General features: G+C 39.7%; 1 protein-coding gene across 1 annotated transcript in view; it reads right to left on the bottom strand.

Moving 5' to 3' along the window:
- Positions 1-232: 232 nt before the first annotated feature.
- htr2aa (5-hydroxytryptamine (serotonin) receptor 2A, genome duplicate a) overlaps positions 233-25,660 on the bottom strand; it is a 104,451-nt gene continuing 79,023 nt past the window's right edge. The window contains exon 3 of the mRNA XM_085383973.1: positions 233-5,934. Within this exon, the coding sequence (XP_085240099.1) occupies positions 5,072-5,934 (863 nt within the window). The 3' untranslated portion in view covers positions 233-5,071. The remainder of the gene's footprint in view (positions 5,935-25,660) is intronic.

Below are 25,660 nucleotides of genomic sequence, written 5' to 3' on the forward strand. Positions count from 1 at the left end.
ATGAAATACTTTTGTATTACTTCCTGTCAATGGCCACTGAGCCCGGGTGGGTCAAGCATAGGTAACAGATAGATGGATGGACTTGTTCCCACTTTATCTCACCCACTGAAGTCTTAAAGAAAAAAAATGACTCTCTGACATTATCTCCAATTATTCTCTTTACTTTGAATTAAAAACAAGAGCAAACAAACAAAATAGATCCATACAGTTGACATATTAAAGAAATGTGATTGTTACCGTCAAACATCGAATTCCAAAACTGACACTAGTTTATAAAACATAAAAACGTCTCAAAATCAGAGTTACATCTGGATCCAGGTTTGTCTGCATAAGTTTGTCGATGGTCTTTACATCACTGCAACAGTAACAGAATTACACAGACAGCAGCTACTTTAGTGACTCCAGATTTGAAAAAAGTCAAAACCAGGAGTGCTACCACAATGTGTAACACAACAGGCAAACAATATGGTCAAACCACAGAGTCCTTTACACACCATGGCTGCACTTACAAAAAATACAAAGACAGTTGATTCTGAAAACTTTGGCATTTTAGGAAAATTCTCTTTATATATATCCTGGCTTTTATTTTTGATACTTTTGTCCAAAATTCCTAAAACTTTATGAGGATTTTTGCAAAGTGAATGATCACAACATAGTCCAACAGCAGCCTGATCAATCTGACCAAATAAGTACGCAGAGAAAACTTTAATAACTATTATCACAAAATTAAATCCATTTTTTTTATTTGGCCTGATAAAATAAATGACTGTTATATTCCACCTAGCCATCAACTCTGTGTATAGAGAGAGATGGACGATACGTGTTGCATGTATAAAACAATGAAATACAACAGAATACAAAATTATTCCTTCACATGAAATTAAAATGGAACAAAGAGAAAAGTTACTTAGTCAGTGGCTCTAGTCTTACTACACCTCTGCTTCGTTTCTTGTGCCTAAATCATCAACAAAACCTGCTAAACATAACCTAGTTAGAGATACTGTAGGAGGGACATAATTTTGTAAAATACTACCAAGTCTTTCCAAATTAAAATTACATTAAATCTTGTTAAAACAGGTTTTCACCAAAACAAAAGAAAAGAAAAGAAAATATTGAAATTATTACCCAACCTTTCTTTTTTAAACCATAATTAACATCTGAGTACCTACAGTTGATTTTGCACTCTAACCTTAGCAAATAAAAAGAAAACATAATTTCACAATGATTGGGATAGAATCCACAAAACAATTTAAATTAAGACCTGGGTTTAAAACAAACTGAATTTAGTCAGGAATTCATTGTTTCTGTATTATTGTTGGCTTAATTAGCCACTTAGCTATTCTCTCCCACGGGGCCCAAAACTGACAGTTCCAGAGCTCATACTTCTCTTATTTCATTACTGTTGTTTACAAGCAGCCTCGCTGCTCTGATCCTAAATCTTTTATCGGTTCTCTTACATCTGCTGTTGGAAAAACAGGTGAGGCAAACAGTAACTAACCCGGCTACATCCTTTAGTAGAAAAATCATTTCCCTCTTTCAAACAGCAGACCTGACAGTCACTCTGTGTGATATGTAGAGCAACAGCTATCACATCTTTAACCTTTTTTTCTTTCTCTGAGCTCCCTTTAACTTTCTTGGTGGATGTGAAGAATTCTACATCAGTATGATATTGCCAGTTCTTCAGAATGGAATGACTTAGAGAAGAAAATTTAAATGAACCAACCAACAAACAAAACGTATTAGCTTGTAAAATTACAAGCCAATACCATTTTGTAACTTTCTATTACAGTCCACTTACAAAAGCCAAGCTAATATTTGGAGGAACTATTAATATTAAACTTTAATAAGTTCAGATACATTCAGCTTTTACTCCCACCTCTGCTTCGGGTTGCCTTTGCTTTCCAGCACTCTTGTTAACCCTGTTCTGCAGCATCTCCTGTTATTTGATTGGTCTCAACAATTTGTCTACAAGGAAAAAAGTTGTTGCTTATGAATGCTGATAACATCAATGTCTCATACAGGTCCCACAACGCTGAGCATGTTTAGCCTAATAACAAATTTATTGTTTCACTGTGGCTTTGTACCACAGAAAAACATCATCCAACACCATATTTCATTTTATTACAACGAAGTGAATTGTACATCTGTGCAGGGGCTTCTAAGAAAATTCAATATCCTCTGTCTTTATAGAGATTTAGTAATCTTTAAAATTAAATTTCAACCACTGAGTATAATGATGCTGTTTTCATATGAGCAGGTATTGATGGTTTTCTAACACTTTAAAAATCACTGGCTGTTTAGTCACAATGCAGAGCAGAACCAGAGAAGCTGTCTGATGCAGAAGATCTGCTCCACAAAGGGGTTAAAATAATGCTTTTCATATGAGGCATAGATAGGTGTCCACAAAACACCTGACATGTTAAACTGCAACTGATTCATTACTTTGATGATGACTTCTCAACTCCAAGGACTTAATTTTTGTTAAACAGCTGTTTTTTCAACATCCTCTCAGTGTATAAAACCACTGAAACAGCAATGTGTTAAAAAAGGTGCATTCTTTTTGCTCTCATTATTCATTGAATCTTTGCCATGACGATGCCATCTGTTTCATCTAGTCTAATTTAAATTGTTGAGTAGGTGTGTGTTTTAACTGCATAACATATGCAACACCATTTATTTAGTCAATGGAGCTTGCAAAGAAAAGCGTCTGGACTTCTTTAAGTTGCTTGAAGACGTTTCACTTCACATCCGAGAAGCTTCTTCAGTTCTAAGGTCAAATGGTGGAGAGTCCCAGATTTAAACCTAGTGGGAGTATCCCCCGCAGAGGGACAAAAGGACCCCCTGATGATCCTCTAATCGCCTGAGCCAAGGTGTGAAACTGGGTGTGGGTCCTAATCAGTCAGGGTTTCGGGTGAGCTCATAGTGAAACCTGGCCCCACCTTATCATGCGAATTCCATTTATTTACTTTCCTTTTGTCCTTTCCTTACACTTGGTTAGTGACTTTTGGTGGGATGTTGGGTGCAGTATTAAAAGACAGTGACTTACTTAAAGGTACCCTGCAAAGATTTTGGCTCATGGTAAAGTAATACATAACTATGTAATACGACACTGATGGTCGTGCTATCAGTGGGAGTTCCCATATTCTAGGTTTTTAACCAGTAGGTGAAATTATTTAGCTCTCACAGTGACTGCTGCTGAGGCTCATTGGGACCTGCACTAACTGAAAAGTTGGGTTCTGCTAATACTGTGTCATTCTGGCCTCTTTGAAACAAGCTCATAAACAGAGTGGGTTTGGTAAGAACTGCTGAACATAACTGGTGTTTGTTTTAAACTCCACAGGGCACCTTAAACTGATTCCTTACTCCTTACATAGTGATGCTTGGTCAGAAACTTCTTCTACTCTAATTCTAATAGTGGGTGCACCATCTTATCTTCATTTTCAGTTGGATTTAAATGGACTAAACACCACAGGATTACTTTTACCTTCAGGCTCATTATTGCCTGATCCATACATTGATGGACTCCGGGTAAACCGTACCAGGTGGCACTTTGCAAAAGCAACATTAAAGGGATATCCAGGGTGTCAAAATCGGAATCCATGTGGTCCAGACCAAACATCACTATGTGATGAGTTAAGGGTGAGACAAGGTTGGTGTGTGCATTCATAGTGCAGACAGTGATTTTTTACAATTTTAGACCAAGCCCATGCAAGTGTCAGGCACTGAGACTGAGTCTGAAACGCCGCTCCAAATATTTCCTGGCAATAAATCCATGGTGCAAGCTCACCTTCATGCACTGTTCCAGCTACTTTCCTCCTTTCACATCCTTCTCCTCATATTAGCAAAAACAGTAAAAAACAAAAAACAAAACACACTAGATAGTATATAAGCATTTTTTTTTTTTTTGGAAATGTCATCATAAAAATGCCAGTGTGCACGGATAGTTTGGCTTGAACATAATATAAACTATGACCTTTACAGTGGATACAACTGCACTTAAATACACTTTTTCCTGCCAATCAAATGTCTCCTACTCTGCTGTACTCATCCTGCACCATGTCAGCTTCAGTAATCATCCTCTCATTTGCATATAAAATCTATTTAACCTCAACAGTCATATACATTTATTCACAAATGTGCACAAAATACAAATATAGATTCATTTATGGATTCTCTCTAATTACTGAATGTCTGCCTCAGACATGTTCTTCCTTTTGTTGTTTTCAACATAAAATACAGAAGCAGCAGAAGTTTTTTTTCCGTCCCCTTTTGACAGCTTCATCTGACCTCTGCAAGTGTCTGGAGTTCTGGTGTATTTAGGCTCGTCCTGGTTCTTCCTCCTCCCAACACTATCATCTGATAAGGTGGCAGGAAATCCAGTCTAATCCCCACTGATCCACCCAAAGGTATGATAGAAGGTAGACACCACATGACTGATGCCAGGGAGCTGGCAAAATGAAGGGGCAGCTGAGGTTAGAGCAGCTGAGCATCCATGGAAAATGTAGTTATGTGAACAATGTCTGACTTTTTCACCCTTGTTGTCCAAAGTGTTGTAACAAAATAGAACTGTTTTGTTGGGATGTGCCCAACTGTGTTTCACATCATCCACACGGACGGTACCGTCTTTTCATCTCTCTGATTTGGCTCTCAGACTGGAAGATAACGTTCAAAGATTGTTTGGTGAAAAAAAATTAATTGATATGTTTGTCAAGAATAATTTTGTCTTTTGCGGCAGTGTACAAAAGATTCTGAAAGAGCAGCGAGCCTGAAGATGGGGATGATGATCTGTGATGCACATGCTTGTTTACAACATTTTTGAGGAGCAATCACAGACCTTGTTCACCTGATCTGTTGATGAAGCTGTGTGAATCTGAGGAAACTGTTGTGGAAATGTTGAGCATTTAAAGGCTTCTTCTGCTTTTTCAGTGACCTCTGTATTTCTGAACCCCTGACTTTGAGGCACATTGTCTTTGGCACTTAAAATCTCAGACCCTACACTGTAACCACAGAGGGGGGAAACTGAAATTGCTTGCACTGGATTGGCCTTTAACCAGGATTTTGTTTCAGTTTCTTACACACAGCTCTCGTCTTTGTCTCCCTGGCTTTTGTTCTGCCTGGATTTTTTCATCTCCTGCCCAGGAGAAGAGAACTCTTTTGCTCCACTGCTACAATGCGCCACTCCATTTCCTAACTTCCCGATGTCTCCCAAAGGTAGCTGGGTGGAGCTGTAAGCCAGTGGGGGGATGGTGTTCACCAGTATAAGCTGAAGAGGTTTCTTCTCTGGCTGGTACTGGCAGCGAACGTATCGCAGAAACGCGGCGCGGTACGTCTTATTGAATAACGTGTAGACCAGTGGGTTGACTGCAGAGGACAAGTAGCCTACCCAGACGAAAACATTCAGCAGACCTCCCATGACTCCCGGGTCACAAACGTCAGGTTCACACACCACCACCAGCACATTGGTGATGAAAAACGGGCACCACATAACCACAAAGAGAAAAAACACCACCCCAAGGACCTTTGAAGCCTTCTGCTCGTTGCTGATCGACTGCATGGTGCGGCGCCCAAAGAGAGAGCCAGATATGCTCCCGCGGGCACCACCCAGCCCGCCGGTGCTCCCTCTGCCTGTGGCGTCACGGCTTATCGATCGCCTGAGGAGTTTCTCGGAGGACAAAGATGTTTGTGGAAAGAAGCTCAAGGTGAAGGTAGTGCTCCATTTGGGCCGTGGGACCAGCTGGTCCAAGCAGAGGGTGGCTTCGTTCTGCAGGGCGTTGATGGTCAGGAAATAGGTGACGACCATGATGGTGAGGGGGATAAAGAAGGCCACGAAGGAGCCGACCAGCACGAAATTGTTATCTGTCAGCAGACAGCTGCCATCTTTGAAGACCTTGGAGTGGTCTCTGAGACCCAGCACAGGAATCGGCATTGAGATCCCTACAGAGAAAGACAACAGCAGAGACATGAGGAGAATATTACAATTAGATAACAACCTCTATGATTCATGTAGATATTAGTGTTTGTGTCTGTACCAGAGGAGATTAGGGTCGGCTGGTGAGAGGAAACCTGGCTTTGTGCAGCAGTGGATGGATTTTCACATGAGTTTAAGTTTTATAGTCATAAATCAAAACTATTATCGGAGCACACTGATTTGCAGGCTTTATCTGTGTAAACAAGCAAAACTTTTTTGGCATAGAGACGCTGAAAAAAGTTCACGTCCCACAGTCCACGGTTTCTATCACTCATTAACAATAAAACAAAGATCCAAGTTACTTAACCTCCTAAGACCCGAACTCTTTCATGGCATGCATTTTAATTTTTTCTTTGCTATTTGGGTTGATTGGGACCTGATGAATGTAAAAACAAAGAATTACCAGATTTTTTGTTTTATTACCTAATTTTTATTTCTGAGACAAATGAGATCCACATATGAGGACATTGGTTTTAAATCTTGATAGAACAGTGGCAGTATAATGTCCTGGTAAGTGGATATCAGGCCCTTGTAGAGAAAAATTAAGTATTTTCATCCAGACATCCAAAAATGTGATGTCCACATATGTGGACGCCAGGTCCTAGGAGGTTAAAGCTCAGCTTTTTTTTCCTTAAGAAAATGACATCCAACTTCACGTCATAGAACTACACCTGTGGTGGCTCCTTGTCTCACTCCAGGACCCTGCCCCACAGTTTGAAACCACTGATTTAGCAGAAGTACTGTATACACACAAACAGTGTGTACATATATTTCACATATATTAAATCAAAGGTTTATGTAGTCAAATAATTGTTTGTTAAGTAAAATATAGACTGAATGTATACCAATCAAACACACTTATTTGACCAGATTCCATTAACTTTAACATTTCACGTTGCAATTATGTAACAAAATTACATGGATTACATTTAAATGTAATCAAATTACTTTAAGTCAGATCTTTGAGCTTAAATATTTCTTTTGAGTGGAGCTCACCAGTCTGCTCTATTTCACCGCACGGACACAACAGTTGGACCGTATCTGTTCCCAAATAAAGGCGTCAAATTTTCCATTAAGTTTGCAGCTAAAACAATTTTTTCCATTTTTCTGTCTGTCACAGTGTGGGAGGAAAGTGCAGGTTTGCCTCCACCTTACTCCTGTGGGCTGAATCTGAGGTTTGACAGTGTTTCCTTCTCCCTCTGTGGCTGACAGTAGCAGTTCACCTTGCATACTTGCCCATTTTATTACCCGATATACATCGGCTTTAAAACGTTTAACGGTGAACTTCCTTTATTGTTTTGGGTTATTTGTTCTTTTTAATTGTCTGCAGGGGCTTTGGCAGTCACACGTTGTGATAAATGTAATAAGAAAATGTCTAAAAAAGGTTTTGGATGATACTAGCAGGAACTGGGTAGAAGGAGATAAACTGAGCAATCTCCCACACGCCATGTTCTCATTACCGGCTCATAACAAATAGAAGGAAAGTGACAGAAAGAAACAGAGCGGGGAGAGGAGGAGGGCGAGATGGTTGGAGATGGACGGGCGCAGCGAAGGTAGACTGAAATTGTTGCTGCACATTAGGAGCAGGAGGGTCAAAGATGGATAATTCTCATTAAGTTTGGCTGGTTTGACAGAAAACTGGTTTCGGTGCTTCACTGTGAAGCTTTGCAGCCCTCATAAAAGAGATATTTACTCCCATCCCAGTCGGCCTTCGTCTTGCTTTATTCTCAAGAGAAAGATGGTGCAGAAATGATCAGCCAGTTAATCAGTTTATTGACAACAGTCATGAATGTATAATTTTGAAACGTGAAACAGAAACACCATGACAACAGTGTTTCTGGAACATAGAGGAACATACAGCTGCCTGCTTCAGGGAGCGTGGGTGGGTGGACTGTCATCCTTCTACTTTAAAAGTATCGATGGTATTGTATTTAAAGCTGCAAATGCTGTAGTACAGTTTCAGAAGGTGCTCTGCATTACAAAACACAACAATGACAACAGCAAAATCAGTAAGATACATCATCTGGGAATTGTATTAAAGCAGTTGTAGTAACTTTGAGCTGTTGCTGGCTCTGTTGGTCCTCTAGAAAGCACAAAGGACTGTAAAAGATTTGGTGACAGTCCAAAGAGCTGTACATATTTCATGAGTGTTTATGTTTTATTTGTGTAAAATCTGAAATGAAAAAAAAAATCTGTTTTTACAGCTGCTTCAGATACTAAAGTTTGTTTGTTTTTTGACTGAACAGCTTTGAAGATCTTTGAAGAGTGTGCAGTCTAATAGGCAGCTTTAGAGGTTGTGATAACCTGAGCGTGATTATGATGATAATACAACAGGACGTTGTGCCTTTTTGCAGCCTTTTTGTCTCTTTCCACCTGGACTTTACTATGATGCTTTTGATTCCTTGTTTTGAACTTTTGAACTTGTTACAATGTAATGTTGAAATTCTTGCAACGTCACTAAAACAACACTAAAACACTAAAAACAAAAGCTGACCAGTTATTTGGAAATATACTGTGGTGTAGTATTATCATCAGTGACAACGATGAGGCCGCCTACAGGGAGGAGGTGGATCGTCTGGCTGAGTGGTGTGACAGAAACAACCTGCTGCTTAACACCGAGAAGACCAAGGAGCTCATCGTGGACTACAGGAGGAATGCTGACCCACATCCACCCATCCACATTAAGGGGATGGCTGTGGAGCGTGTGAGCAGCTTCAAGTTCCTGGGAGTCCACATCTCCGAGGATCTCACCTGGACGACCAACTGCTCCAAGCTGGTCAAGAAGGCTCACCAGCGCCTCTTCTTCTTGAGGACTCTGAGGAAGAACCACCTGTCCTCAGACATCCTGGAGAACTTCTATCGTTGCCATAGTGAGAGAGCATCCTGACCAACTGTATAACAGTCTGGTACGGGAACTGCTCTGCCTCGGACCGGAAGGCGTTGCAGAGGGTCGTGAAAACTGCCCAGCGCATCGCCGGAGCACCACTTCCTGCCATAAAAGACATCTACAGGAAGCGGTGTCTGAAAAGGGCTGGGAAAATCATCAAAGACCCCAGTCACCCATCACATGGACTCTTCACCCTCCTGCCCTCTGGGAGGCGCTACAGGAGCCTCCGGACTAAGACCACCAGGTACCGGAACAGCTTCTTCCCCACAGCTGTCAGACTCCTGAACTCTGCCTCCTGACATCTGACCCACGTTAAACTCATAGACAGAACATACACACACCCACAATGGACAACTGTACCCTCAAACGCACAATAATAACATGGACTGAACCACCACTCACAACCACTAGCACTTTATATAGCCTCTGTAGAAATTATCTACACCCTCACTTATCTTAACTGCACTACTGTATAGCTCTGTAATAATCATTCTGTACATATGATAATTTTTAACCCTACAACTGTTTACAACTTGCACAGTTCCCATTTCTGTATAACAGTATATCTCAGATTCTGTAAAGTTATTTATTTCATATTCTGTATAGTTTTTCATATTTATATCCTGTTCATAGCCTGTACATACCTATAGTTATAGAATATTCACAACATACTTCATACCGTGTACATTATAACATACCATAATAGACCCATTTCTGTAATATACTCACATATCTATATTATTGCTAATATATATTGTAATATATCTATATCACTAAAGCACTTCTGGATGGATGCAAACTGCATTTCGTTGCCCTGTACCTGTGCATGTGCAATGACAATAAAGTTGAATTCTATTCTATTCTATTCTATTCTATATAATCAAATAAAGTTACTCATGTCCAGGTATTAACAAATTAATACCCATTATCCATTGCCTACTCCCATAAAAGTTTGGTTAATGAAAGTAAAGTAAGTAAGTAAATCTTGCTTCCATTATCTCACTTTTACTTCTCTACAAACATCTTAAAGTACGTTTAAAAAGAATGAAGACTATCTATATAAAATATGATATTGTTCTCTTAAAAGGAGTTTTGGACTCTCGTCATGTCTTATTGTGGTTGATTTTGATCTCTTTGCCATTTAATCTCTTCATATAATTTTTATGTAGTTTAGGTTGAGTTTGTCAGTCTTTAACTTTTGGTCATTTCTGGCATGTCTTATTGCTTGATTAACCTTCTAATGAGAAACATTAAAGATGGATTTTACCCAGAGCCGCCCTGACACTTTGGGCCCAAGACTCTTACGTAGCAGGCCTGTCCCTCCGTGACAAATGCAAACTCAGACACGCTCACAATGTTTGATTGAGAGCTGAAGAGTGCTTTTAGACTCGAGGCTCACAGACAAGCATGATATGGCATCTGCTGTGCCGTTATTAAACTCCATGGTGATAACATTCGGGCTAAATGTCGATGTGCTATCAAGCTCCTCATTACAAAATTACGTTTTGTAGGTGAGTAGAGGCTGTCTGCTGTGGATATGTGGCTTTGTATGTTTTTAAAAAGCAGGTGATTAGGCACAGACGTATTTTTCATCATTACTGTGGAGCGGTTAGGCAGCTGACGGACTGAAGGTGTCAAAGAAAAAGAAACACTCAAAAACAGAGCTGGATTCAAAGAGAAAGGAAATATCATTAGTAACTTTAAATTGCTGTCTGCTTCATATCCAGCCGATCAAACGTTATTTGTCGAGGTGACGGTGATACAAGTCCCTGGATTAATTTTGTTCTTCAGATAAGTCCCTCAAGTATCCATCACACAGAATCACAGAAATCAAAAGCTAGTTGTTGTTTTTTGTGTTTTTTGGCCTCCTTCTCTTGTCCCTGATGGAAAACTCAACACTGAGGACATGAAACAAATCGGTCAGGAAATAATATATCAGAGGTGGAAAAGAAGATGAAAGACGATCAAGTGGGAGAAAACAGAGGGGAGGGAGACACAAAGGAGATGAAGAAGAAGAGAGAGATGATGGAGAATGCTTCAGTCTGGAAGTATAAATCAAGACATTTAGGAGAATCAGTGCAGCCTGAAATCTGATTGGAAAATGCTTCAAACAGCTGGTTTGTGCTTAGAACTCTGAAAGCAAAAAAACGATGACTATAAGCTTTTTATTGTACTGCATTCATCTGATAAAAGCAGTGATTTCTTTTAGTTCTCTGTACCTGCTTTAACTGCGAGGTGTGGAGGTGGAATGAGCTGTTAGATTAAGGAACAGGGGACTATTTTTCCTGCCAAGAAACAACTTTGCTTAGATGTGCATTAGAATTTATATGGGCCTACATAACTGATAAAAAGATTTTATAAGAAATTTGTCACTGGGGATTAGGAAACTGAGATCTGTAGAAATAGAAAGACACAAAGAAGCTTACAGGAAACTTGCTTGGGGCACTTTCTTACGTGTTGTTATATTGTATAATATCTGTTTGGTGCAAATACACACAAAAAAGGAAAAATCATCAATTTACCAACGAAGAAGAGGGATTTAGGAAGCAGCGTGAACAGACTGCAAATACAGAAAAGACAAAATAGCACAAAATTAAAAAAAAAAAAAATCAGTTTTTTCATTGCTTGAATTATTCCCATTAATAGCTGCTTACATAATATGAACATCATTATATGAATTAACAGATGCAGCCGCTTAAAATGGCTCATCCCTGACAGGACAATGATGGATGCCTGATGTAGTCCTGACCGATTACCGGCTGATAGATGAGCGTAATATCAATTTAAAAACCACCACTAAATAACAGGAAGGAAAACCTTAATATTTATGGAAGTCACATAGTAGTAGACTGCATTTATTGTAAACAACAATTTAGGCTCAATAAAAAATGAAGTTCTACCAGTCTCAGAAATAAACTCCACATCTGGTTTGGGATCTATGAGGAGGCTTGTGTGCAAGAATATTATTTTTCTGTATTTAATTTACTTTTAAATTGTATCTATGAATGAGGAACTGTTTACTGGAAATAGTTTTGGTGATTTGCAGAGTAAAATGGTAAATGGCCTGTATTTGTATAGCACTTTTCTAATCCCTAAGGACCCCGAAGCGCTTTACACAACCAGTCATCCACCCATTCACACACTGGTGATGGCAAGCTACATTGTAGCCACAGCCACCCTGGGGCGCACTGACAGAGGCGAGTAAATGTCTGAATGGTCAAACTAACTGTAAAGTTTTATCCATTTGATTTAAGGGTTTTTAAAAAAAAAATATTTTAATGGGTGTAGAGGTTCACAATGAAAGCTATTGCAGAATGTGAAATTCATTTCAGTTTTATTTATATAGCATCAAATCAAAACTGTGGCCTCAATGCTTTATGTTATTAGGCAAAGACACCGTACAATAATACAGAGAAAATCATCTATAGCTGACAATCCAAGTCAAAGGTTTTTTGAAGAATGCGGCATTTCTTGGTTACACTCTGCAGTTGAGTGAAAGGGGTGTGTTTATAGTGGAAAGCAGATACGCCCCAAGGAATGAAGGGGAGAATCCCTGTTGGCTGACTGTTGGCTAACCTCTGGTTAAAGCCGGCAACTTTGAATGGCAGTATCTATTGTTGATGAGACGTCAAAAGGACCACAGATGAAACTACAGGAATACTACAATCAGAACTGAAAGAGCTGAAGAAATGTAGCAGATTTACAACCATTTAATAACTTGTATGCGTTTTATCTCTATTATTTGATACCAGATGTTCCACAAACTTGTGTTGTAGGATAATATATTTTGAATTATGATAGCATATTTATCTTCACTCAATGCTTGGGTAAATTTACAAGGATAAGCTCTAACTCCAGTCAACATGCAGCTGTTTTTGAAACACCTGCTTGTTCATCTAAGTAGGGAATCATAAGATAAGATAAGACTTTATTGATCCTACGATGTAGAAATTTTTGCATTGAAAAACAAATTAAGTGCAGTGCATACAATCCTGCAGATGCAGGTCAGGAGCTGCAGTCTATGTTCATATCATGAGAATGTAGAGAATGTGATCTGAGTGAACTCGGTGAATTTTCTACTGTTTTTGTGTGTTTACAAAGCAGTCCATAGAGCTGCAGTTCTACAGATGGAAAAAACTTTTGTTAGTTTTCTGTCTGGAGCTGAAAGAAAGGCTACTGTAGCACACATTCAGCCTCGACGCAAATGGGCTACTAAGGAAGATATTGGGTTTCTCTTCTCTTGTGAAAATGATCAACCTTCAGAGAGCTGAATTCAAAGACACTCACACAACCTTTTTACTGCTGGTTTCTTTGATCTGTGAGTCTTGATTTGTTTGCCATAGAGGTTTGCAGATGTGTCGTCCGTTTGAGCTGTTTGTGTCTGTTTTTGGCTAAAGTGCTGCTATGAGATGATTCAAATGGAGAAAATCCAGTGCTCTGCTCTATCAGAGCCACTGAGGATATAGTGATGAATATGAAATCAGTGATTCATCACTGGTGATAGTCAAAGCCATGAGTAGTATCAGTAGTCATTACCACATGAGTACTCATGGGCCAGACCTCACCCATCTTTATACTTGACCTTAATTTTGGTCTGAAATACACAGTTAAAATAGATTTTGATCACACTATCCACAATAGAGTCAAAAGTACTTTAATGTGTAGTTTTACTGTAGGCATGAACATACACTCACACATTCAAATCAAAAGCACATGACATTTCTTTCCTTTGTTATTTTGGACTTCTTACGAAATTTTCTTCAGTTTGAGAAATTTCAAGAAAGTTGTGATCCTGAAGTTAACCCAGAACCAACTAGTTCAATAAATGCTGTTTCTGGGCCAAAGAAGAAGATCAGGTTCTCAATCATATAAAAGAGGAGTAGATAAAGTACAGTGGGGTAAAAAAGTATTTAGCCAGCCACCGATTGTGCAAGTTCCCCCACTTAAAATGATGACAGAGGTCAGTAATTTGCACCAGAGGTACACTTCAACTGTGAGAGACAGAATGTGAAAAAAAAATCCATGAATCCACATGGTAGGATTTGTAAAGAATTTATTCGTAAATCAGGGTGGAAAATAAGTATTTGGTCAATAACAAAAAAACAACTCAGTACTTTGTAACATAACCTTTGTTGGCAATAACAGAGGTCAAACGTTTACTATAGGTCTTTACCAGGTTTGCACACACAGTAGCTGGTATTTTGGCCCATTCCTCCATGCAGATCTTCTCGAGAGCAGTGATGTTTTGGGGCTGTCGCCGAGCAACACGGACTTTCAACTCCCGCCACAGATTTTCTATGGGGTTGAGGTCTGGAGACTGGCTAGGCCACTCCAGGACTTTCAAATGCTTCTTACGGAGCCACTCCTTTGTTGCCCGGGCGGTGTGTTTTGGATCATTGTCATGTTGGAAGACCCAGCCTCGTTTCATCTTCAAAGTTCTCACTGATGGAAGGAGGTTTTGGCTCAAAATCTCACGATACATGGCCCCATTCATTCTGTCCTTAACACGGATCAGTCGTCCTGTCCCCTTGGCAGAAAAACAGCCCCATAGCATGATGTTTCCACCCCCATGCTTCACAGTAGGTATGGTGTTCTTGGGATGCAACTCAGTATTCTTCTTCCTCCAAACACGACGAGTTGAGTTTATACCAAAAAGTTCTACTTTGGTTTCATCTGACCACATGACATTCTCCCAATCCTCTGCTGTATCATCCATGTGCTCTCTGGCAAACTTCAGACGGGCCTGGACATGCACTGGCTTCAGCAGCGGAACACGTCTGGCACTGCGGGATTTGATTCCCTGCCGTTGTAGTGTGTTACTGATGGTGACCTTTGTTACTTTGGTCCCAGCTCTCTGCAGGTCATTCACCAGGTCCCCCCGTGTGGTTCTGCGATCTTTGCTCACCGTTCTCATGATCATTTTGACCCCACGGGATGAGATCTTGCGTGGAGCCCCAGATGGAGGGAGATTATCAGTGGTCTTGTATGTCTTCCATTTTCTGATGATTGCTCCCACAGTTGATTTTTTTCACACCAAGCTGCTTGCCTATTGTAGATTCACTCTTCCCAGTCTGGTGCAGGGCTACAATACTTTTCCTGGTGTCCTTCGAAAGCTCTTTGGTCTTGGCCATGGCGGAGTTTGGAGTCTGACTGTTTGAGGCTGTGGACAGGTGTCTTTTATACAGATGATGAGTTCAAACAGGTGCCATTCATACAGGTAACGAGTGGGGGACAGAAAAGCTTCTTACAGGAGACGTTACAGGTCTGTGAGAGCCAGAGATTTTCCTTGTTTGAGGTGATCAAATACTTATTTTCCACCCTGATTTACGAATAAATTCTTTACAAATCCTACCATGTGGATTCATGGATTTTTTTTTTTCACATTCTGTCTCTCACAGTTGAAGTGTACCTCTGGTGCAAATTACTGACCTCTGTCATCATTTTAAGTGGGGGAACTTGCACAATCGGTGGCTGACTAAATACTTTTTTGCCCCACTGTAGATTGTAAACCTATACAAATATAGATATTATCTTGAGACTGAAAAATAATGCAACCACAACCACATGAGGGTTTTTTTCTTCCTGCCAGCCGTCAGCTCTGTGTTGTAGCCAGCAGACTCTGTTAGTTAGATGAGGGTTTGTTCACATCACAGCAGCAGCGCTAGATGGATTAGAGTCTTATTTCCTGCTGTAAATATGTTGACATTCAGTACTGGAAGACACCAGGATGACAAGTGGCTACAAAATTGGCAAACATGACGTGGTGACAAAGACTCTGGTCTTTGCTGTTGGCTTTAATTAGTCAATTTTTCACAAAGAGCTGGCAGCATCCAAGTCATGTTATTCTTCTGTTAAATCCATTTTAATTCTGACCTTTGAATGGGCCTGTTTTCTATCTTCATGCACGGGACTGTGCCATTCATGTCTCCAGACGTGAATGTTTATTTTGGATCTTTCTGCAGCGCCCTGGATCATAATCTCTTTTTAATGAAATTAATTTTACTATTGGTACAGTAAGCTGCAATATGACAAAGACAACAGTAAACTGCACTTAAAGGAAAAGTTGAAGGGTATGGAGGAAGTATACTGAGGCTTTTCCCTTTCAAACTGAGAATGAGATAAATGTCACTTATTTGAGCTTAGTGTAAGTCTAAGTTCTTGGGTAATGTTTTCATGAATGTTACAAAAACGAAAATTTGAAAATTCTATTGTTTTCTATTTAACAGATGAAAGGTTTTCAGGTTCTCCACAGTTCAGTGATTGCTTTGTCCCAGTTCTTTTGCAGCAGGTTTTGAAATTTGACAAAATTAACATGAGTAAAGCTCACTGATTAAACAAAGATGCATATGTCCTGTTTTGGTGAAATTATGCAAACTGTAGGCTCAGTTTTTTGTTCTTAGATAAAAAGAGAAGGACCCGGTGTGGTCTTCTGCTGTTGTGCATTGAGAGATGCTCTTCCAAACAACAAGTGGTTATTTGAATTACTTTTGCCTTCCTGTCAGCCCAAATTCTCCTCTGAGCTCTGGTAACAATAGGGCGTTTGTGCCAAGACAACTGCCTCTCACAGGATATTTTCTTTATTAGGCCAGTCTGTGTAAACCCTACGGATAATTGTGCAGGAAACTTTCAGTAGCTCAACAGTTTCTGAAACAATTTATGACATTCTTAAGTAACTCTGAATTCCACAATCAGAGTCACCTAAATCCCCTCCGTTCCCCTATTCTGATGCTCTGCCTGATCTTAACCATCTATATGCAATTAGTTTGTGCCAAGTTGCTGAGCACTTGGACACTAGCAACTGTTTATAAGTGATGTAAATGTTTTGCATTTAACTGTATGTTGTTTACTTGAAATGCAGTCTCTTCCGCTCACTCTGAAGCTTTCTGCCTCGTGATCATTTATTCACATAATATCAGGTAAGAGCCCCAGCAGGAGGTAAAGCAGCAAAAACAAAAGAAGACTTCAGTACTGAGTGACGCAGATGTCTTCTCTCTGACTTCACTGAGCGGAAAAGGGAAAACAAGCCTCTCAGGAAATGGTCTGTAATAAATGTGGTTTGTGTCAAAATATGTTTCCACCCCAGTGAATCAATATTTGTGGTGTTCATGCTTAACAGGCAATGCTAGAAATTCATGAGTCTTTAAAGTTGTTTGTCCCACACAAGCAGATGGAGTCTCACTTTTACGAATGTCTCACACATCAACTGCTGTTACAAGGAGATACATCTGGCCTGTTTCCAACATCCCTGTCTCACTTCTCATTTCTGTTTTGTCACCTAACACTTTTTTCTATACATTTCTCCTCTTTGATATAATCTCCACTTTCATTATAATAGCCATGTTACAGACTGTGGCACCTAAATTGTTTGTTATTGCACAAATCTTTTTGTAATTGCATTTTGTTAACTTTTGACTGTTTTTGTTTTATACCTTGTAAAGCACTTTGTGATCTTTTATCTAGAAATGTGCTATATAAATAAAATTTTACTTTTTACTTACTTACAAACAATGTGCTGATTGTTATGCAGTAGCTCATCTGCATAAGGTAACCTGCTTATACATCATATCAATACTCTTTCTATCCAGTTTTCAGGTGCATTTTGAGTTCAAACCCTGATGCTGAGATTCTGAAAGTATTTTCATTTCAAATTCTAATAATCTTTCAGGCTTGGTTAAATACAGTGTTTTGACAAAGTACAATGAAATCAGACTGAGTGAATATATTATGCTCGTGAACCATGTAAGTGACACATAAAGGGAAGCTTCCCCTTCTCCCTGGCAAGCTTAGCAGCTGACCTACATAGCCCATATTGCTTGGGTAGCCATTCACAGACAGAAAATGAAATGTTAGACAAACATAAATTAGAACACTAGGCACTTTGTTCTAAAAGGTTCTGATTCCAGTTCAAGATACTCTCTGGTATAAATAGATAACTATGCACTCATAAAATAGAGCTTGAATAATTTTACCTTATATAAGGAATTTCCCAAGCAAAATATATGTAGCGCTGTACAAATGTTTTAAACCACCCCTGATTTAGGCCATGACTGAGTGTCCCACTGTGTGTTTTTCTAACCAGGTGATGCTTTTATTGGATTGGCAGCGCGTTTGGGATTATTGTCATGGTGAAAAATGAAGCCGATTCCAATCAGACACTTTGCAGACAGTATTGCATGGTGGATCTGGCAGTACTTCTCTGCACTTGTAATTCTATCAATTTTAACAAGATGTCCAACACCACTGGCTGAAAGTCAGTCCCAAATTATGACAGAGCTTTGAGGTGTTTTACAGATGGCTGTAGATGCTCAGTGTTGTACCTCTCTCCTCCCAGTGTTGGGAAGGTTACTTTTAAAATGTATTCCATTACAGATTACAGAATACATGCCCCAAAATGTATTCTGTAACGTATTCCGTTACGTTACTCGATGAAAGTAACGTAACGGAATACTTTGGATTACTTAATATGTTATCATGCTTTTTACAACAACGTGAATGTACTATTGCTGTGATTTATTACTATTACTGAAGGTCCGCGGCTCCGAACTGTAGTAAAGGGACCTCTGACTAATATGGCGGGGTCCCTATCGGCTCGTAGCCGAAAACTAGCTTTACTTTGTTGTGTGGGTCAACTTTACTTGCGAGAGACAGAGAGAGGCGTTGAAAGGCTGCTCCAACGGAACTTATTGTTTCGGAGGAAAACACGAACACAGCCTACAGTCGAGTCTTAATAGCTTACTTACAACTGGGCTCATCAGGCACTCTTCTTGGCTGCAGTGGTTATTATTATATTTACATGCTTCCAGCTCCCGTTTCTGCTCGATGACAACTCGTACTTTTCCACTCGCCTTTTTCTCCCTTTTCGCGCTCACAGACACATAACGGGTATGGCAGTCCATTCTCCCTGCAGCACGGACTACACTGCCCATGATGCTACATTCTTTAGAGCTATGCTTGTAGCATTCTGCCTGTTAGCTTAGCACAACAACAACAACAAAAAGGCGCTCTCTCACCCAGGAAACACGCAGAGAGAGAGCGTCACCCAGTAACCATGGCAACCGTAACGCTGCCACCTGGAACAACAGAACGTAGCTGTCAAACAAAACCCAAACAGTCCTGACCCACGACAAAATGAAACAGGAAAGTACCGCAGTGTAATCCATTTATTTCAACAAAGTAACTGTATTCTAAATACCACCTTTTTAAACGGTAACTGTAACGGAATACAGTTACTCATATTTTGTATTTTAAATACGTAACGGCTCTACATGTATTCCGTTACTCCCCAACACTGTCTCCTCCTCTCTCCTCTGTACATAATACTGATGCATTTATTATTAAGGTTTTTTACATCAAGGAGGAACGATTATGTGGTGATTCAGTTTTAACATTAACTCTTCAAAAAAACTGTTCATGCCCAATTCAATGGCTGCTCTCAGGATTAAGTCAGCACAGCGACTTCACCACATGCAGAGGTCTGTGTCAAAATAACACATCTAAAAAATTTAAAAATTCAGGTCCTCATTTTTATAACAATGGCAACATTTATCTACAAGTTCTTATGATGTTTTCAGAGAACACTTGAAGGATGTTTATAATTTTTAGTTTATCATTTGCCGCATTCTAAAATCCTTTTCAGGGTGCTTTTGAGGCCTGTGTGTGTGTGGTTTGTGAGTGCAGCGTAACGCATCTGTAAAGAAATACATGAACATTTCAGTTATGTAACTCTAGAGATGTTCTCACTATCTCACACACTCGCACATCATCAGCATGCATTCATGCATGTCAGTGTGAGCATCTACACCCTCCTATCCTCCTCTGTGCAGGAATCTGTAAGTCCTGATGCTAGGTCCAATCAGATCAGACTATAACCTCAGCTCACTGCAGTAGCTTGAGCAGGTGTGAGTTAACAACAACCACAACACTCTGACAAGGAAGCCACCGGGCTCCGCTCTCCTCCTTTCTCAGACAAACTCAATCCCTAGGAGGCGCCGAGGCAGGGTAGTGTGCCACTGAGGCGTGTTCGGGGTGCTCCAATGTGCCTGAAGGCAGGACTGGCTGCCTGCCCCACTGACATCGCATTATTCAACTCATCGTGATGTTGACTCTGTGGATCCTCCGCTTAGTTGGTAGGTTTTAGCCCTGAGGTTTTTGCATGCATAGTGTATTACACACATAAAAGTTCTAAGCACTTACAGGAGGCTTTCAAATATACTGCAGGGAACAGTTTCTATTTATCAAATAATACTTAAATGCTGTGATCTCTTTCCTCACATTTCCTCACATATGTTGGATTGCTGGCTGCACTTGTGTAATTAAACCGACTTGTTTAAACAATTTATAGAAATATTTTTAGTGCATTTCACATTTTGTCTTGCATACTGCCTACTAGTCACGTGTCTGTGGCTTTTAGAGCAAACTTAATGCAAAGGCCGATTGTTTCCCTGCATCTCGACATTTTCACATACTGACCGATTCATCAGCAAGCAGCTTCGTTTTAGTTAACAAACTGAAAAGTTCATTGAAGATCAGGGAGTTGAGTTCTTAACCCAGTGTCAGTGCAGTTTAAAATGTGAATTAGAAAAACCATGTTGAAGAAAGAGTCAGTGCAATGTCAATGCAATGTAGTAATGTTTTGAAAGAAAGACGAGAGTAACGAAGGAAGAAAATAAAACGAAAATGTCAGGTAGACTTGGGTCGGTCTCTTAAAAGGAACCAAGAACATCGAAACTGAGCGCTATTAAAGAGCACACTGCTGGTTTTATCCATTATATGCAGCGGTGCACTTTACCAGCACGTCACCACTCAGCAATTTAAAAAAATACCTTTAGCTTTTAGACTGATGTCGAACCTTCCAGTCAGCCAAATTTTTCAATATTTTTTCCCCTTTGTTTTACATTTTACAGTGTGGAAGAATAATGAAGACCAAAATAAGAAAAAAAAGAAATAACTCCAACACATCTGGAAAGTTTTTAACAACTTTGAAAGTTTAAAGTGCAGTTGCAAAGACCATCAAACACTGTGATGAAACTCTCACATGAGGATGGCCCCAAGAAAGAGCAAGAGTTCCCTCTGCTGCAGGGGATTAATGCTTCCCAGAGTCCCAGGAGCAGATTATATTAACTATTTAGAGACATTAACCTGTTAACATCCACGTTCTATGGACTTTCCAGGAACGTGTTCTAGCTCCTGTAATGATTCTTGATTAGCATGTGCTGAAAATGCAGCTTTGGCATAATTCCTCTTAGAGTGCTGTAGGTAACCTGATGGATGTCCATTAATACTCTCAATTGCTTTGTCAACAAGGAGCGAAGGAGAGAGCCCTCCAACCACAGGGCAAACAAAGAGACGTAGAGCCACAAACTCTCCCATCTACACCCTTCAGGCTTGCTTTTGGACTGTTGGACTGTTGAGATAAACTTTGAATATACTATATTTATTGGAGATAATGTATTGGAATTTCAGGAGCAGGACCACGCCTCCAAACACGCTCCTTCGGGTTGTCATCTAAATAGGTTCCCCCACCCTCCCTCCCTCCTTGTTCTCTATTCTTTAACTTCTTCACTTCTATTTAGTACACGGGGATCTGCCAGGCCCAGGAACCATCACCAGTCCCCTTCGATGCCTTCCCCAAACCGCAGCTCAATTCATGTCAAAGCATTCACTTTTACCTACTAAAACGCTGTCAAACCTAAAATGAGGACGTGGGCCCAGCTAGTGAAATTACACTCTGGTGCTACCAACACAATGGGTAGTTATTCCTGTTATACTTTGAGGTCTGCTGCCTGGGGTGCATGGCATATTGTAAGTCTTGTTTTGAGTCTGTGCATTCACAAAAAACAGGAAGGCACTCAAACGTTGGCGTGGACTCTTGCGCTCATGGTCTGATGATGAACTTTATGTTAGTTGGACCGAAGCAGACCTTAGCATGTGGACAAAAGTATAATTAAAGCTTTAGCCAGTGCACCTGGGGGGCACCAACACGGGAAAAGGAGAAAAGTCCACACAAAAAGACCCCGGGTGACCAGTAAATTTAACCCATGCAACAGTGCTAACCACCATCATGCTCACTGGTGGATGTTAAGATATTAAGTAAGAGGTAAACTGTTTTAGCCAGGAAATACAACTAATGGAAATAACCAGCGGCCTGAAGAGATGTGAGGTGATAGTTTAAATGAGGATGTTTGGAAAGACAAGTTTGTTCTCCAGCTAAAACTAATCACGGGCAGAACTGTTCCTGCATGCGTGAAATAACCGAGAGTAATGAAGAAAAGTTCTCAGCCGAACGTTAACCAGTGCAGGTTGCATCACCAAAACAAACTTTAATGTCTGTGAGTCATGTAGCCCCTCAAGGCTGGAGGACAGAAAACATGTCTCCTGTCAGAAACCAAGCACAAGAGACGCTTTCGGGAAACAGTGTGGAAATGAAACTGAGCAGGACAGGTGAAATGATCAAAATCAGAAAAAAGCTCCTGGGCACAGATGTGAAAAAGCCCTCCCACTCTCCCCTCATAGACACGAGACACTGAGATGTGTTGTGAATCTCTTTGTGGCTGATTTGTCACTCATTCTTTCATTTTGATTGATCTCTCTGGTCATTTTGCACATATTTGTTTTCATTCTTTTCCCCTTTTCCTGGTCGTGTCGAGTCTCTCAGTCATGTCTTTTTGTGGTTACTTTACATCTGTGTGTATTATCCTTTTAGCTTTCAGTTTAACCTCTTTCTCGTTAGTAGTGGCTCTTTCTTTGAACCCCTTTCTGATTTTTCAGGGTGATTTTAAAGTCATTCTCTATGCGTTTCTGTTGAGTTCACACCTCAGTTTTTTGGTTACATTTGTTTTTAGTTGTTTGTGTGTCTGTGGTCTTTTTTGCATCTTGTGTTCACACTGTATCTGTTTTGTAAATATATCTGTCCATTTTAAGTAGATTTAGTCCTTTATTTAGGTTTTTTCTGCTGTAATGTTTCACTTAAATTGTCATTTTATGGTATTTTTCTGCATGCATGTTCATACAGTGATGTCGCACACACACAGTCACACAACAAAAAATGTGAATATGTGGACAAAGTCTTCATTAGTGGACAATCAGGTGTGCCTCCTTAGCAACATTTGTACACTGCTTCTTTGTTTTACTTTTTTTTTTTTAAATAGCAGAATTTCTTTTTAGCAATTAGGCTTTTTTTCTTCTTCTTTGGTTGGTTTTGTGTTTTTGCATTATTTGGCATTTGTTATTACTGAGTTACATTGTGCTACTAAATTACACTGACAATGTGTAGGCTTAAGAAAAATGAATAATATACACAAAATAACTACTGGAGAGATGCAGCACAGGAAGAAGAGTGGGCCATCCACTAATTAACCGGTCAACATCTACTTAGCTTTTCCTTTTCAAACCGAGCTACTGAGCTTCAGTCAGCTGATTTTAATTAATGTGCAGCGAGGTGAAAACTGGTGGTGCATCTACAATTTCTGAGTAGTGGAGATATGAACATTTATTTTATTTTTATTGCAATAAAACACAGACATGCGCTCAGTCAATCAGCTCACACTAATGGCTGATTGTAAGCAGAGTCATGTGTGGTATCAGATTAGAAAAGGACATCAGTGGTATTGCACATCACTACCATTAAATGTATAACAGCACACTTATAGCAGTCAAACTTAACTCCACCTGAAACTGGATCTTATGGAAATTACGTACCTGCGTCAGTTTATTTGGACTATACAGTAAATGATGAGTGAATCTTAGCTTTCGTGCTGTGGAGCTGGGCTAGGATGGAAGGCTAAATTATTAGTCAGCTACTGTGGCATGAGTCAGTCATTAGCAGCCACGGTGCAGAAGGACAGAGTAAATGAAGTGGAGCCAACAGGATGCAAACACGGAACTCAGGGTCATTCGGGAGTTCGGAGGCATTAGGGGAGGCTGACAGCTCTAAATAAATCAGTGTCTTTGCTTTTGGTCAATAAAGTTTGGAGACAATATAATGACTGGACAAAATGTTATTTGGTTTAATGGACAAAGCATTTGGAGGGAAGTTATCTCTTGTTTCAGTTTTCCAATAAATAAATGTTTTTTTATGGTTGTTTTTGCTTCTTTAATTCTTTTCTCCACCCCACCTCCTTCATCAAATGTGAAGGCTGCTATTGAATTCATTCATTCACAATCATTTCTTTGAACTGTTTAATTTGACTCATTATGATGGTCCTGTCATAGCAACAGACTTTGTCAATTTATTATAATTTCAGCGCTGAATTGTGTATTTCTCAACAACACACTGTAACAATATTAAATTGTTGTAATCCACCTTTTCCCGTCTTACAGCTCTTATTGCCTCCTCAGCCATCAAAGGAAGGACGTTCACTCCTTTGAACTCCTTTCTCATTTTTTCTTTATCTGTAAATGTTGTGAGGCCTTTAAGACCTTTAGATTTGCTATTATACAAACAACTGTGGCTAGTTTCTTCCACCGAAATAAATCACTTCTTGAATTTGATTGCAACTACTTGACCAACAATGAATCAAACTGCAAGGAAGGTTCTTTTATAGATGAGCATAAAGGTGTACAGATTCCCTTTAGATCGCTTCGCTAGCCTTGAAACAAATATCTGGACACCTAAGCCTTATTTGAAAATGTACAAATGTCAAATCAAATGTATTTGAATAAAAGGCAGCAAAAAGTTACAAAAAGGAAGTTTGTCAGATTTTAAATCACACTCAACAGTAGCTTTTAGGATCACAGTTACAGTTTTGTTTTATCCTTTAGCTAGCAGGAGTGCTTTTATCACCTGGGCCTGGAAGCATCAGTACCCTTCAGTTCATCCGCACTACAGCATCAAGAAACTGACGTCTTTCATCATAGAATCCCATAGGATGCTTTTATGATGCTTTGGCTTGCATGCACTTTTCTTTTAACGTCTCTCCACTGATTTGTCTTCGTGTTTAGGTTTAGGTCATGACACAATCATCGGCTTGTGCCTGTTGAGTTAGTGCTTATCATTTACTTTGTATATCTTCACCTTTTTTTCCCCGAAGTTCCAGAGTCCAAATTTGTGGCCTCTCCAAGCTGCATGTTTAACCATCCAGAGCAGCATCTTTGAAATCATCTGAAAGACCTGATTAATTCATATTAAGGCTGTTAAGGAGTTAACTATTAAGGAGTTAACTACAGGAAATGTCTTTATGTCTTTTAATGCCAAATGTCTTTTAGACACCATGCCAGTTAAAGTGTTCAAGGATACCGAAGCACTAATTAACACACCTACATTAGATCTGACCTTTATTGAATGGCTATGCACCAGTCTTTTTAAGCTGCTGATTGAAGTTGATTAGAAACCCTTCTACTGATCCAGGCGATGTAACAAACTGCAGACCTGGGACCAAACTAGCGTTCATAATCCTTCAAACTATGTAACTATGTTTTTATTTGAAAGATTCACAGAAACAGCACTGGGGAAAGTCGTCATAAGAGAGGCTGGATAAATGCTGCTGGCATTAAAGCAATGGTTAAAACATATTATACAGAATGCAGTTTTTTCACTGACTCTTCCTGACACTTGGAGCTGGAATTCCACAGAGTTACAGCATGTGCTAAAAACAACACTTTTTACACTGTTAATTAGGTGGGACCTTAATAACACATCTGTATCTCCCAGCTACGACTGCAATATATGTAATATATTTCAAGTTCTTGTTGTGATGAAAAGTTTTTTCTTTATATACAGACTGTGGTATAGATGCAACTAGACCCTGAGATCACTGAAATAAATTAGACGAAGATAAAAATGGTCTTTTTGTCATTCTTTAAAAGCA

Source organism: Rhamphochromis longiceps, linkage group LG16 (genome assembly GCF_057381845.1).
Source record: "Rhamphochromis longiceps isolate RC_006_pf linkage group LG16, R_longiceps_female_GT1.1, whole genome shotgun sequence".
Taxonomy (NCBI): Eukaryota; Metazoa; Chordata; class Actinopteri; order Cichliformes; family Cichlidae; genus Rhamphochromis; species Rhamphochromis longiceps.